Source organism: Pteropus alecto, unplaced genomic scaffold (assembly GCF_000325575.1).
Source record: "Pteropus alecto unplaced genomic scaffold, ASM32557v1 scaffold8, whole genome shotgun sequence".
Classification (NCBI taxonomy): Eukaryota; Metazoa; Chordata; class Mammalia; order Chiroptera; family Pteropodidae; genus Pteropus; species Pteropus alecto.
In genome coordinates this window covers 24414642-24426728 of record NW_006494609.1, presented here as the reverse complement: position 1 = coordinate 24426728, position 12087 = coordinate 24414642, and the positions used below count along the sequence as shown (strand labels likewise).

Genomic DNA, 12087 nt, shown 5'->3' with positions numbered 1-12087 from the left:
TCCCCTGCGCGCGCGCCTGGCGCCTGGCACAGGACACACGTGGGGCCGCGCCCGCTGGCCCCACACCCGCACGGGGCTCCGACCCGGAGCCCGGCTGCCCTCGGTCCTCAGGGCCCTGACTTGGGGGGAAGGGACCGACCGTGTAGTCAGTCAGGGTAACCTGGCCTGGCAGGCGAGCAGCCAGCCAGGGACGCTCACCGGTCGCACATGGCCAGGGTCTCCGAAAGGCCCCACCCACACCAGAGCGCTTTCCCGCTCCAGCTTGTGGACGGTCTGGGTGCCCAGGGAGGGTGTGCAGGGTGTGCGGGGCTCCTGTGTTCCTCCTGCCCACTGCACCCCCAGTGGGCTCCGGCACGGCACGGCTAGCCCCATGGCTGGGGGGAGGGGCCACGGCCGGAGCAGCGCTGCCCGTTAGGCCTTCTATCCCGGCTGGGCTCAGCCCGCTCTGCCCCTCCCTGGGGGGCGGGTGTCTTGCTGCAGAGGGGTCGGAGCCACCAGGCTGATGGGGTTCCTGCCTGGCACTCTCAGGCTGGAGAAAGGGAGACCAGACACTCCGCAGGAGGGAGTGGACCCCAAGCTTGTCACACGAAGGTCATGCAGAGAGAGTTAATGATTCAAGCCCCAGCGGACGGCTGCACTACCCAGCCACCCCTCCCCCCACCCTTCAGCTTCCGGGCCTACCCCAGCTCCTGGTGGGGCCTGGCCCTGACCCTGGGCGGGTCACTCGGTCCCTCTGAGCCCCTCTCCTCACACATGGCCTCCAACAGTCCCGCTCAGCATTTCGGTGGGGTAAACACCACAGCGTAGGTGCTGGGTGGGCTCGAAGTGCAGGCATTGTGTTCGCAGCGGCCTGGGCCACCCAGCCAGGTGCGGGGCAGAGCGAGCAGAATCCCCGCCCGCAGCCCTGGGAAGCAGCTGGCAAGGGCCAGAGGGCCATGGGGCTCTGAGTGCAGAAGGCCCAGCTGCCTGAGGATGGGGTGTCCAGGAGGGGCTGTGCCAGGGGGCTTCAGGGTAGGAGGGAACGTGGGGCGCGGAGCTGGCCCTGTGCATGAGGAAGGGGCTGGGTTGCTCCAGGAGGTCCAGGAGGGTTCGGGGGCCTTAGTCTGCTTGTTTCCAGGTGAAGGAAGCTGAGCCTTCAAATGGCCATCAGGAGCCGTGGAGAGGAACTTGCTGGAGTCACATCAGCGGAGGGGGTGCTGCCCTCTGCCCACCCCTGGGGCGGTGCTGAAGGCCCCTGGGGGTGGGGGTGCTGGCTTGGAGCCCTTCTTAGGGGACACTCGGGGCTTCGGGAGAGCGAGGAGACACCGTGGAGGTTTGACAAGATCTGCAGCATCACATGCTGGCCGCTGGCGGTGGCACCAAGTCCCCGCCCCCCACGTCTATAAATAGTCGGCGGGCCTGGGGGAGCCCGGCCTTTCTGTAAACAGCCCTGTCCAGGCCCAACAGCCGGGGCCGCCAGTCACGTGGCCCAGCCCGAATTAGAGCCCTCCGGCCACTGCAAGGCCCGCGCACAGCCGGCCTGTCCCCAGGGCGATGGCCACGCAGGGCGCCAAGCCCGGGGGCTGCTCTGTGACCTCTGCGAGCTCTCAGGGAGCGCGCGGGCTCGGCCACCAGCGTTTCTGCTCTGTGGGGGCACGCCTCACGTGGGGCCACGTCAGACGGTGACCCACCAGGACACAGACCCCAGACACCTGCACCCGTGCTTCTGCCTTCCACGTAAAACGGTGCACGGCGGGAACGGACTTGGCCGTTTCTTAGCGAGTTACACGTAAACTTAGCCTGCGACCCGGCCACAGCCTCCTCAGGGAGCAAAACCGTCCACGCACACAAGGGCAGCGTGCGGGTGTCACGGAGAACTGGTCACAAAAGCCACTGGACACAGCCAGTGTCCGCCGACAGGTGGGGGGTAATGAGCGTGCTCCGTCCGCGACCGAGTATCGTGAAAATGAGCAGAGGGCTGACACACGGCGCCACAAAACAAGGGAGCCATCACAAAGGCCACATGCCGTGTGACTCGACTTACCTGCCGTGGCCATAAAGAGCAGATCTCTAGACAGAAAGCAGGTTCGTGGGTGCCAGGCCCTGGGAGAGGGGATGGGGAGTGACTGCTCCCGGGTGTGAGGGAACTTTTGGGGGATGATGGAAATATCCCGACCCCGGACCATGGTCAGGGTTGCACAGCCTCGCGAAGGTGCTGGGAAGCAGCTGCCGGTGCTTACAGCAGGGGAGTTCACAGCGGTGGGCTGTGCCCCGTAGTGCGCCCGTCTCCCCACCGGGGGGGTGTCTGCCAGCTGCTCTGCCTCCACTCCAGGTGCTGTGTGGGTGGGCCCTCTGCCCCTCCCTCCACCCATCCACCTACCCGACAATGCAGCCATCCGTTCACCATCTCTCCTTCCCTCCGTCCGCCTGTCCACCCGTCCGTCCATCCCACCCAGTGTCACAGCCGTCGCGAGCAGTCAGGCCCTGCCATTGCCCACCCACGGCTGCCGAGCACAACACGGCCACAGGCTGAGCCAGCTCTGTACTTTATTGGTCCAGGTCCCTCTGGCTTTCAGCCTGGGCAGCACGCCTGGGGTGGGGGCAGGGGGCAGGGGGCGTGGGCAGGCTGCCCCTCTGTTGAGTAGGGCAGTAAGGGGCGGGGGCAGCCCCCTGGCTGGACCTTTCCTGTCCTCTAGGCTGCCTCGCGGTCCAGCAGGGGGGCGGGGCAAGCCTCTGGCGGTGGGAACAGCAGCTGCATGGTGGGTCCCTGTGCTGGCAAGGTGGCCAGGGCCCGGCTGCTGGGCAGGCAGTCCTGGCGTGGCAGCCAGGGCAGACACCGCCCTACCTTCAGTGCTAGACTGGGATGGGGGCCAACCCCACGTGGCCCTCCACCTGTCTGCTGAGCACGAGGACCCGGTCCTGCCCACAGCACTGCGGCCAGCCTGCCTCTGTCCCTGGTCCTCTCGTCCACCCGCTTGCCCCCAACTGAGCCACTACAGAACAGCCAAAACGCATAAACAGTCATATTTTGGTTAAAACCACTCTGCTTCGGCCCAGCTAAGGGAGCAGGGGGCAGAGCTGGGGAGTGGGGCCTGGTAGGGGAAGGTGGGGGTCCAGTTCCGGCTGCCGTGGCTTTGGGGCGGGGGTCTGCGAGGGCCTGTCTTCAGGAGAATCTGGGTGCCGGGTCACCAGGAAGTGGGTGAAAGCTTGGAGGCGGCCTGCGGACACAGCCACCTGGCCCCCTGGGCGCCATGGGCATGCAGGCGTGGGCACGGGCTTGAGAAAGCAGACCGCAGGCGGGGCTGTGCGGGCGGTCCAGGAGGCCGCCAGGCGGGGTGGGACCGATGCCCATCGGGGTCCTGGCCGTGCGCTCCCAGAAGGCTCCGGGAGGCCCACGTCCCTGGCTGGGTAAGGCACGGAGATTGCCTCGCGGCTGTGGGGAGGCTGGCTGTGGGGGTTGTCACTTGGCTTTGGGCCTGGGCCTGAGGCCTGTGGGGAGGAAGAGGCAGTGACATGGTTAGGGCCAGCGCCAGGGTGCCTGTTCCTGGGTCCCCAGGGCTTGACTGTCCCTCCGTCACCACTGGCCAGTGTCCCTGAGTCTGCTCTGACCCCAGCCCACTCTGGACATGGTTAGGGCCCCCAGGTGTAAGGCTCCCCCAGGTGTAAGGCTCCTGTCCGCCTGTCTTGGCTGGGTTTCGCCTCTGAGGGAGACGGGGTCCTGTGTCCCCGTGCCTCGGGCCAGGATGCCCACTGTCTAAGCCGTTGGTCCCCACTGCCCCCCACCCCGGGGCTTCCTGAGCCCTGCACGCTGGCCTCGCACTGGACGGCCCCGCCTGTCCTTCCAGCTGGGTCCCGAGGGCTGCCCCAAGGGCCCTCTGCCCATCCAACACCCCCACACACTTTGGTCCACGGGTCCTCACTCGCTGTCCCCCCCAAATGCCCCACCAGGTGCTGTCCTGGCCCTGTGGGGTCTCAGGGAGCCTCGAGTTAGAGAACCATTTCGACAAAGTGGGCGGCCAGAATCAGCTGCTCGAAATGTCACTCACGCCACTCACAGTGGCCCATCAGCCCCACTCCCTGCTCGAGGGTGCCAGGACTGAGCCAGGACTGAGCCCAGGGGAGACCAGGCAGAAGCGGGGGCCCCGGGAGCATCACCGTGGACGACAGCGATGAGTCACCCACACTCGAGGCTCACGTGACCGGGAACCAGGAGGGGTTTGTGGCAGCAATGGCAGAAAGGTTCACCGTTTCAGAGCCACCGAGCACCCCGGGAGATGGCGCCGGCCGCAGAGCGATGACGCCCTGGGCAGCGGGGTCTGCTGGGGTCACCGCCTCCACCAGGTGGTCGGCCTTACCCACTAACCACGGGACAGATGGCCCTGGGCCCTACGTCCGAACAGCCCACTCACTGCCCGTAAGACCTGGCCTCCGGGGAGCAGGCCGGGAGCCCCACCACAGACCGTTTCGGCCTGTGTCCCTGGCAGCCTGGCCTTGGGGCCGTCCCTGTCCCTCGCTGCCTCCCCATGGACATGTGTGGCCAACACCAAGGCCAGAAGAGGGCCAGGGTGTGCCCTAGGGACAGACTCGGAGCAACGCTGTCACCCCGGGGGCCACCGGGGCCAGCCGAGCCCAGGGTCCGTCAGGGTCATGGGTGTGGCAACCCCAGCTGCCCTCGCCCCAGGCCCTGGAGCCCAGCTCCCGAGACCACCCACGCAGACCCTGGCCACCGCACCCTCTCAAGGCCTTTGCCAGCAGCAGCTCTGAGGTCGCAGCTGCCATAGCGGAGAAGTCACCAGCTAAGCGAGGCATGGTCCCCGCCCTCCAGAGAGGGCGGGGCCGGGCGGGTCCCACCACAAGCGGCACAGGAGGGCGGGAAGGGGGCCGCCTGGGGGGCTGCGGAGGGCGGGTTAGTGTCCAGCGGCTGGGCCGGCGCGGCCCCGCTCCACCACCGTTAGCGCAGCTGGCGGGGCCAGGCACCTACCTTACTGGATCACACAGAATCTTTTTGTTTTATTATCATCAGAGTCGGGGGCAACCTCTGCTTTCAAATAAAAGAAACGCACTCAACAGCTCATTCCTCGTGAGAGCCCTGGACGGGGAGCTGAGGTCGCGTGGACCGGCCGAGCCGAAGCGCGGCCGTGCCCCAGGCCCCGCGCCAGGCGGCCTTCCTGCTGCAGGCACCGGGCAGCCCCCAAAGCTGCCCCTCCCGGGACGCGGGACGCCCTGGAATCACCCACTCTTGGCGGGGGGACCGCTGCTGCAGAGAGGCCCGGGTCCTGGTGCGGTACGCGTGAGCTTGACCACACACTGGTGGCCTGAGCCCTGTGTGGCTCGCCCATCCAGGTCCCCTGCTCGGGGAACGAGAGTGCGGGGGGGCCCCACGTTACCTTCTTGGCTTCGTGACGGGTGCTTCTTTCTTCGCCTGCCCGTCCCCTTCGAGGCCCGGCCGCGGGCTCTCGGGAGGGTGCCGGACCCTGGGGAGTCGGTCACCGAGTCCTCCGAGAAGGATCTGTCCAGGGAAGTGTCGAGAGCGGAATCCGGGGCCGTGTCCTCCTCATCCCTGTCCTCGGCGCTGCGGCTGGGGACAGCCGTGTCTTCTGCTCCCTCGTCTGCACTGTCGTCCTCGGCCTGGCAGACACCCCGTGGGGCTACGGGGTCCTCAGTGTCGTGGCCTGAGCCCATGGCCCCGGGGGGCTTGTCACTGGAGAAGTGAAGGGGCTTCAGGGCCTGAGCGTCCCCCAGTGCCACCGGCCAGGACCCTACAGGGGGCTGGGGGCTCTGGGGATCTGCCGAGGGCAGGACATCGCTGGCGTCGATGTACCAGGACGATCGCCTCTCCTGGGGCCGGGGCTCGTCCTCCTCCGACACGTCTCCAGTGGGCTCCGGGCTGGGGACGGTGGCATCCACGAGGTCCCAGGTCAGGGGCTCCCTGGCCACCTCAGTGTCAAGACCAGGCCCAGAGGCAGGGCAGCTGGTGCCTCCCACGGGGCCTCCTGTGGGGTCGCTGGAGACCACTGTGGATGCAGTACGTGTCAGTGGAGGGTAGACACCCCCCAGGGGCTCCCTGCCTACGAAGCCCATTGGGGCCCCCTCCACCTCAGCACCTACCTGATGTGCCCCCCAGCCCTCCCTGATGGTCCCCAAGTGTGGGTTCCTACAGCACAGGCCTGGCCTCGAAATCCTGCTCGTCCACGCTCGGACAGGGCAGCTGAGTCCTGAGCAGTGTGTCCGCCAGCCCCGGGCCCCAGCCTCCATGGCAGCCGCCCCAGGCGAGGGCGGGGGCTCCCCCAAGGCCTCGGGCTCCTCTCCCCCACCTCAGCCCCTGCGAGCTCCGGGGGCACCTGTCACTCGTCCCACTGGCCCCACTCCTCCCGTCCACCCTGGGGCTGGACTGATGACTGTCACGGCAGCCGGGAGCCCTCTGTCGAGTCAGAGATGTATGGAAACATTGTCAGGCGAGTGGCCTCTCACGCTGTCCCCTACCTCAGGACTGTCCCCAACCTCAGGGCAGCAAGGGAGATGAGGCTCCCCTGTGAGATTGGGGAGGGCTTCCTGGAGGAAGGCAGGTGCCGGGCACCAGGGCAGCCCAGGGAAGACTCTGGCGAGGAGGCGGGTGAGTCTCACCGGGAGCCTTGTCCCTTGGGGTGTCTGCGGCCGCCGCCCTGCTGCCCGCTTCCGCGTCCCCTCGGCCTCGGGCTGTCTTCCGCAGCTGGAAGCCCCTCCTGATGTCGGCCAGCAGGGCGTCGATGACGCACACTTCCTCCTGCTTCCTGCCACCCTTCCTGACTGAGAAGCCCCAGCGACACTCAGAGACGCTGCTCGCGGGGTCCCCTGGGCCCACCCAGCGGCCTGGGCGACGACCCTGTGAGGCTCTGAGCGGGGAGGGCAGTGGCCACGCAGACAGGGTGCCCACCGCGGCCGCCCCCGCCGGGCCTGGCCTCACCTGGCTTCCCGTCCTCGCCCCGCAGCCTCCGTGCCTCTGCCTTCGCGGCCTGCTCCTGACGGTCCCTGTTCTCCTGCACGGGGCGGACACCATGCCCGTGACGCCCGCCCCCGGGCGCCTGCCCGCGCCTGCCCTGCCCGGACTGTGAGGGCCCCTCGGCCACCGCTCCGGCCGCTGCGGCCCGCTCACCTTCAGGGCGCGGATGAAGAGGTCCCGGAAGGTCTTCATGGTGCTGAACGTGTCCTCCAGAGACAGCTGCTGGGCGTCTTCGCACAGGTAGTGGGCCAGCTCCAGCTTCTTCTGCTCGATGGCCTGGAACACCTCCTCCAGTGCCTGGGACGCCTCGATACTGGCCTGAGGGTCACGGCCCGGTGGTCATGGCCCGGTGGTGGGGTCTGGGCGCTGTGGCCCCAGGATCGGGGGAGGCCCCTCGCCCGCGGGCCCCCGGGGGCAGAACAGCAGAGCCGCCTCCTGCGGGGCCCCTGCTCCGGCTCGCTCCTCCCCCACTCTCCGGCCTCGCGGACCCCGGCCTGGCAGACGCCCAGACGTGGGGGTCCTGCTCCCTGGGGACGACGTGCACCACACCCGCCACACTCACCTGCAGGCGCTGGGCATACTGCTGCTGCACCTCAGGGGCAGACGACACCTTCCGTTCCATCTCCAGAAGCTTCTTCAGGTTGGTGCTGGCCTCCGAGTGAATAATCTCAAGGTTGATCCTGAAAGGCACCACAGGCCAGGTGGGGTCAGGTGACAGCTGATGCCCAGCCTTACCGGACAGCAGGGCCTGGCCCCCGACAGAGGCAGGCTCCCAGGGGCACAGCAGAGCCTTGGGTCGGGCTGAGCCCGTGCCGAGCGGTGTGGGGCACGGGGCCCGCCATGGCAGGTGCGGGGTCTGTGGTGTCAGGGCAGCGCCCCAGAGGCTCAGCCCGTCCTCGCCCCACGAGGTCCAGGAGCTTGTAGACCACAGAACCTTTCTGAGCAGGGACCCGGGCTCAGACGGCCTGGGCTGCCCCTGGAGCTGGCCGCTCTGGGCTTTGCGACTCCATGGACGTGGCCCCGCCTGCTCTGCCTCACTTCCAGACGGGCACGACGGGGGCGGCACAGCCTCGCTCACGGGCCAAGCTTCAGAGACTGTGTTAGACCAGCCCTCAGTGTGACCATGGCTAGGTCACTCCCTGCCCCTTCGAGGCCTCGGTGTCCTTGTCTGAGTCACATGGGGACAGGCCAGGGTGGACGAGAGCTCCCGTCCCAAAGAGAAAGTGATCGTTCCTGCAGCCGTGAGAGCCAGAGGAGGGGCCCCGGAGTGGGCAGGGGACACGGGGCCGGGACACCTACCCCGCCGCCTGGGACGGCTGCTCCAGCTCCTGCGGCAGCTGCAGGAGGTCTGGGTGGCTCTTCTGTGCCTCCTGCAACGGCACACGTCCAGTGAGCCCTGGGCCCTGGGGACGACGAGCCCACCCCTCAGAGAGGCCTCGGCACTTGGGACGTCCACACCGTTCCCTTGGGCCTGGACGGGAGCTGGAGGGCGAGGTGGGGGGATGAGGGGCTTGAATGGGGGCCGCCCAGGAGGGGCTGCAGGCAGAGTGGGGTGTGGACGCCAGCCTGGACAGCCGGGAGCAGCGCGGGGAGGCGCCTGCAGGCCGCCCGGCCCCCGGCCCACCTCCAGCACATGGTGCAGTAGCGTCACACGGCTCTGCTGCGACTTGGTCTCCGTGAGCTTCAGCAGCGTGCTGATCTTGAAGCCATCGGCGTCCCCTGTGTGGCTGCCCTGCGAGGGACGGGAGTGAGTCTCCCTGACTCCCGGGGGATGGGGCTGAGAGCGGCCGGGGCACAGCCACTTACGTAGTTGAGGAAGTTCCCAATTCTCAGGATTAGCTGGCAGAAAATGGGCAGCTGGTGGCTGGTGAGCAGGCCTGTGGGAGGGATGGGCGGGCGGCTGGAACCCCACGGCCGATGAGCTTCCGGGCTCCGGAAGCAGGTCATTTCTCACTGAACCTCACAACCCGGGGGTAGATGACTACAGCCCCATTCTGTGGGTGAGGAGCTGAGCAGAACCTTCCAGAACCTATAGCCACCCTGGTTCTCAGCTAACCATCCCAGGGAGGGTGGCCCTCCTGGGTCCGTGGCTGGGATGGAAGTGGACGCCTGCTGTGTGTGTCCCCAGCAGAAGTGAGCTGCACCTTGGTGGCCGGGCCCGTCCACACTGCTGCCCCGCAGCTGCAGTAAGGCCCCCCAACTCGCTCAGAGATGGTGATGTGTGTGCGCTAGTGCACTAGGTGTGTGTATGTGCAGTGTGTGTGTGTGCGTGTCTGTGCATGCACAAATGTATGTACATGTTCATGTGTACATGTTCATGCCTACATGTGAACACATGTGTGCATGCACACACTTTGCGTGGCTACACATGTATACATCTGTGTGCGTGTGTGTGTGTGTGGTCTGTGTATGGTGTGTGTGTGTGGTCTGAGTATGGTGTGGGGTGGGTGGTCTGTGAGGTGCGGAAGGTCAGCACCCACAGGCGTTCCCAGCTGTCGCAATGCTGGTGGCACCGGGGCGGGTAGGCGCCCCCCGTGGCGGTCCCCAGGACTTCCGGGCCCCACTCACTGTTGCAGGCGGTGAGCACCAGCTGGGCCTTGGGCCGCACCATGTCCAGCACGACGGCCGTGCCCTCACACAGCTGCATGCACTCGACCCGGAGCTGGTAGCTGGGGAGGCGGAGCAGGCGGTCAGGGCGGGGCTGCAGCGCGGGGGCGGAGCCTGAGGGTCCACTCCACAGAGCTGGGGTCCCACACCTGCCCCTGCTCAGCATGTGCATTCCCGGACGGGCTCCAGGGGACTGGGGCAGGGCCCAGGAAAGGTCATTTCAGACCGGCACCCAGATGCCTGGACGCCCATTGGCCTCCCTGTGGGGCACCCTTCCCACTTAGAGGAGGCGGGAGTCTGGGGGTCTCCCGGGAAGGTCTGGGGAGGCCTCCACCGACCCCTCCATGCTGCTGGCTTGGAGGCAGACCCCAGCCCCACAGATGCCCTCGAGAGGCCCCGCGGCTGAGGGTGCACGAGGGAGATGGGCAGCGTCTTCGGGCGCCTGGGGCCTGGTCTGCACAGCCCTGTTCTCTCTGCACACGGTCCCCGCCCCCTCCCCGGGGCAGGCAGGTGGGAGCTCACCAGGGGATGCCCAGCAGGAGGAGGTAGAATTGGTCGGCGCTGGCCAGTTTGGCCTGATCCCCCGTGAATGAACGCAGGTTTTCGATCTGTGGGGAGGAGCCCCACACGTGGGATTCCAGCTTCCGCCCCCACCAGGAAGCCCCCCCAGACTGCCTGCTGGCTTTGCCTGCCCATGCGCAGACCCCCTTCCCTGCCCCTCCCGCTGGGAGCCCCCAGCAGGGCTCACGTCCGTCCTCCCTGCTGACCTCGTGCTTCTCAGGGAGCAGCTTGCGGAGCTGCTTGAGCACCTCCACGTCGAACTTGGTGGTGTCCCCTGAGCGGATCATAGCAGCCACCTCCTCGTTGGAGCTGGAGGGAGCGAGAGAACAGGTAGCGGGGGAGCGGGCAGTGGGAGAGGGATCCTGCCGGCCAGGCCGGGCAGCCCTCGGCCCGCGACACCTCTGCTGGCCACACCGGGGTCTCCTCGCGTGCCCATGAGGTTGGGGGCACAGAGAAGGTGAACCGTTTGCCCGGTCACACAGCAATGAGGCTAGGGCTAAGAACCCACTCCTCATCGACCAGAGCACCCTCCGCCTCCCATGCTGGGGGGCTGCTCAGGACACAGGCAGGCGGCTCAGCAGCACCCAGTGGGTCTGCAGCAGGAGCTGGTGCCTGACACCTGACAGGAAGGACAGGGCTGGGGGCAGGGCCAGGTCCTTACTCCCACTAGGCCACCACTCGTCTGTGGCTTGGTGGGGTGGGAGGGGGTCCCAGCTGCTCCCTGGGTCTGCTTTGCCAGGGAGTCTGGCCTGGGGTCGCCAAGGCCCCCAGCCCGGGGAGTGTGCGGTTATCATCACTCCGCCCACCGTCTCTGGCCCCAGGGACGGGAAGTGCACTTCCTAGGGGCGGCCTGCAGAGAGCACTGCGGAGCCCAGGATGGGCGGCGGGAGGGACTGCGGGGCGGGGGCGGGACCGTCCTCGAGATGCCCGCCCTCCCCGCGCTCACCACTTAAACTGCTTCAGAAAGATGTTGAGGTTCAGGCTCTTCTTGGAGTCCAGGAACGTGATCTGGAAAACACGCGGCCGGGGGTCTGGCACCTGGAGGAGGCACGGAGCCCCACCCCCGTCGGAGCCCCCAGCCCCGGCCCAGGCCCCACCTCCCTGGGCTCCTTCCTGGCGGGGGCAGCTGCGGGCTCCTTGGGCTTGGCCACGGGGAAGGAGAAGAGCCGCTCGATGCTGGAGAAGTCGGGCTCCACCACCTCGGGGCCCAGGCCGCTCAGCGACGCCCACATGGAGCTGCGCTCTGCAGGTGAGGGCGTCAGGCTCATGCCTGCCCCGGGGACCGAGGGGCAGGTGGCCTGGCAGAGGAAGCCCTTCGGCTGCTGGCAAGCAGTGCGGACCCGCATGGATCACACGAGGTCCAGGCTGGCAGCGACCTTGGCCATGATCTCTGAGCACAGCTCCCCCCACCCACCTCCAAACTCCCAGGGCTGCAAGCACCCAGCCAGGGGCCCGGGCAGTGCAGGAGTTGGGGCGTCAGAGATGCACATCAGCCTGTGGGGTGTTGGTGAGGGGAGAGGGTCCTCACAGGTGACCTCTGACCTGTTTCTGCCCCCTGCCCCCACCCGAGTCCACACAGGGGAATTGCCTAGAGCAGGGACAGACTGCCCCGGCCCACGCCCTGGGAGGCCAGGCATGCGCACACACACACCAGGTCCCGCCTGCCATTCTCCCCAGCAGGGCCCACCCCCCACCCCCCGAGGGAAGCCACCTGTGAGGACCCAGGGTCCTTACCTTGTGCCACGTTGGACGGCAGCTTCTGCCAGTTCAGCTTCTTCATGCGCACCGCAGGGGGCTTCACCCGCCGGTGGCAGGGGACCCAGGCGGAGCCCAGGCTGTGGTCCACCTGGGCCACGATGACCTCCTCCATACTACCCACTGCGGGGGCACCAGAGGTGCCTGGTGGGGGTGGTGGTGGAGGGGGACCCCAGCCCATGATGGGCGGTGGGGGTGGGGGTGGG

At 67.6% G+C, this 12087-nt stretch overlaps 1 protein-coding gene across 1 annotated transcript in view; it reads right to left on the bottom strand.

Moving 5' to 3' along the window:
* Positions 1–2512: 2512 nt before the first annotated feature.
* The window catches only part of INF2 (inverted formin, FH2 and WH2 domain containing), a 14682-nt gene continuing 5107 nt past the window's right edge, over positions 2513–12087 (bottom strand). The window contains exons 7-21 of the mRNA XM_006925683.3: positions 11861–12086; positions 11224–11369; positions 11073–11134; positions 10333–10435; positions 10088–10173; positions 9527–9627; positions 8765–8835; positions 8583–8690; positions 8258–8328; positions 7521–7638; positions 7112–7276; positions 6923–6995; positions 6604–6765; positions 5367–5993; positions 2513–3468 (exon numbers count right to left, since the gene is read on the bottom strand). Coding sequence (XP_006925745.1) covers positions 3440–3468; positions 5367–5993; positions 6604–6765; positions 6923–6995; positions 7112–7276; positions 7521–7638; positions 8258–8328; positions 8583–8690; positions 8765–8835; positions 9527–9627; positions 10088–10173; positions 10333–10435; positions 11073–11134; positions 11224–11369; positions 11861–12086 — 2148 coding nt within the window. The 3' untranslated portion in view covers positions 2513–3439. The remainder of the gene's footprint in view (positions 3469–5366; positions 5994–6603; positions 6766–6922; positions 6996–7111; positions 7277–7520; positions 7639–8257; positions 8329–8582; positions 8691–8764; positions 8836–9526; positions 9628–10087; positions 10174–10332; positions 10436–11072; positions 11135–11223; positions 11370–11860; position 12087) is intronic.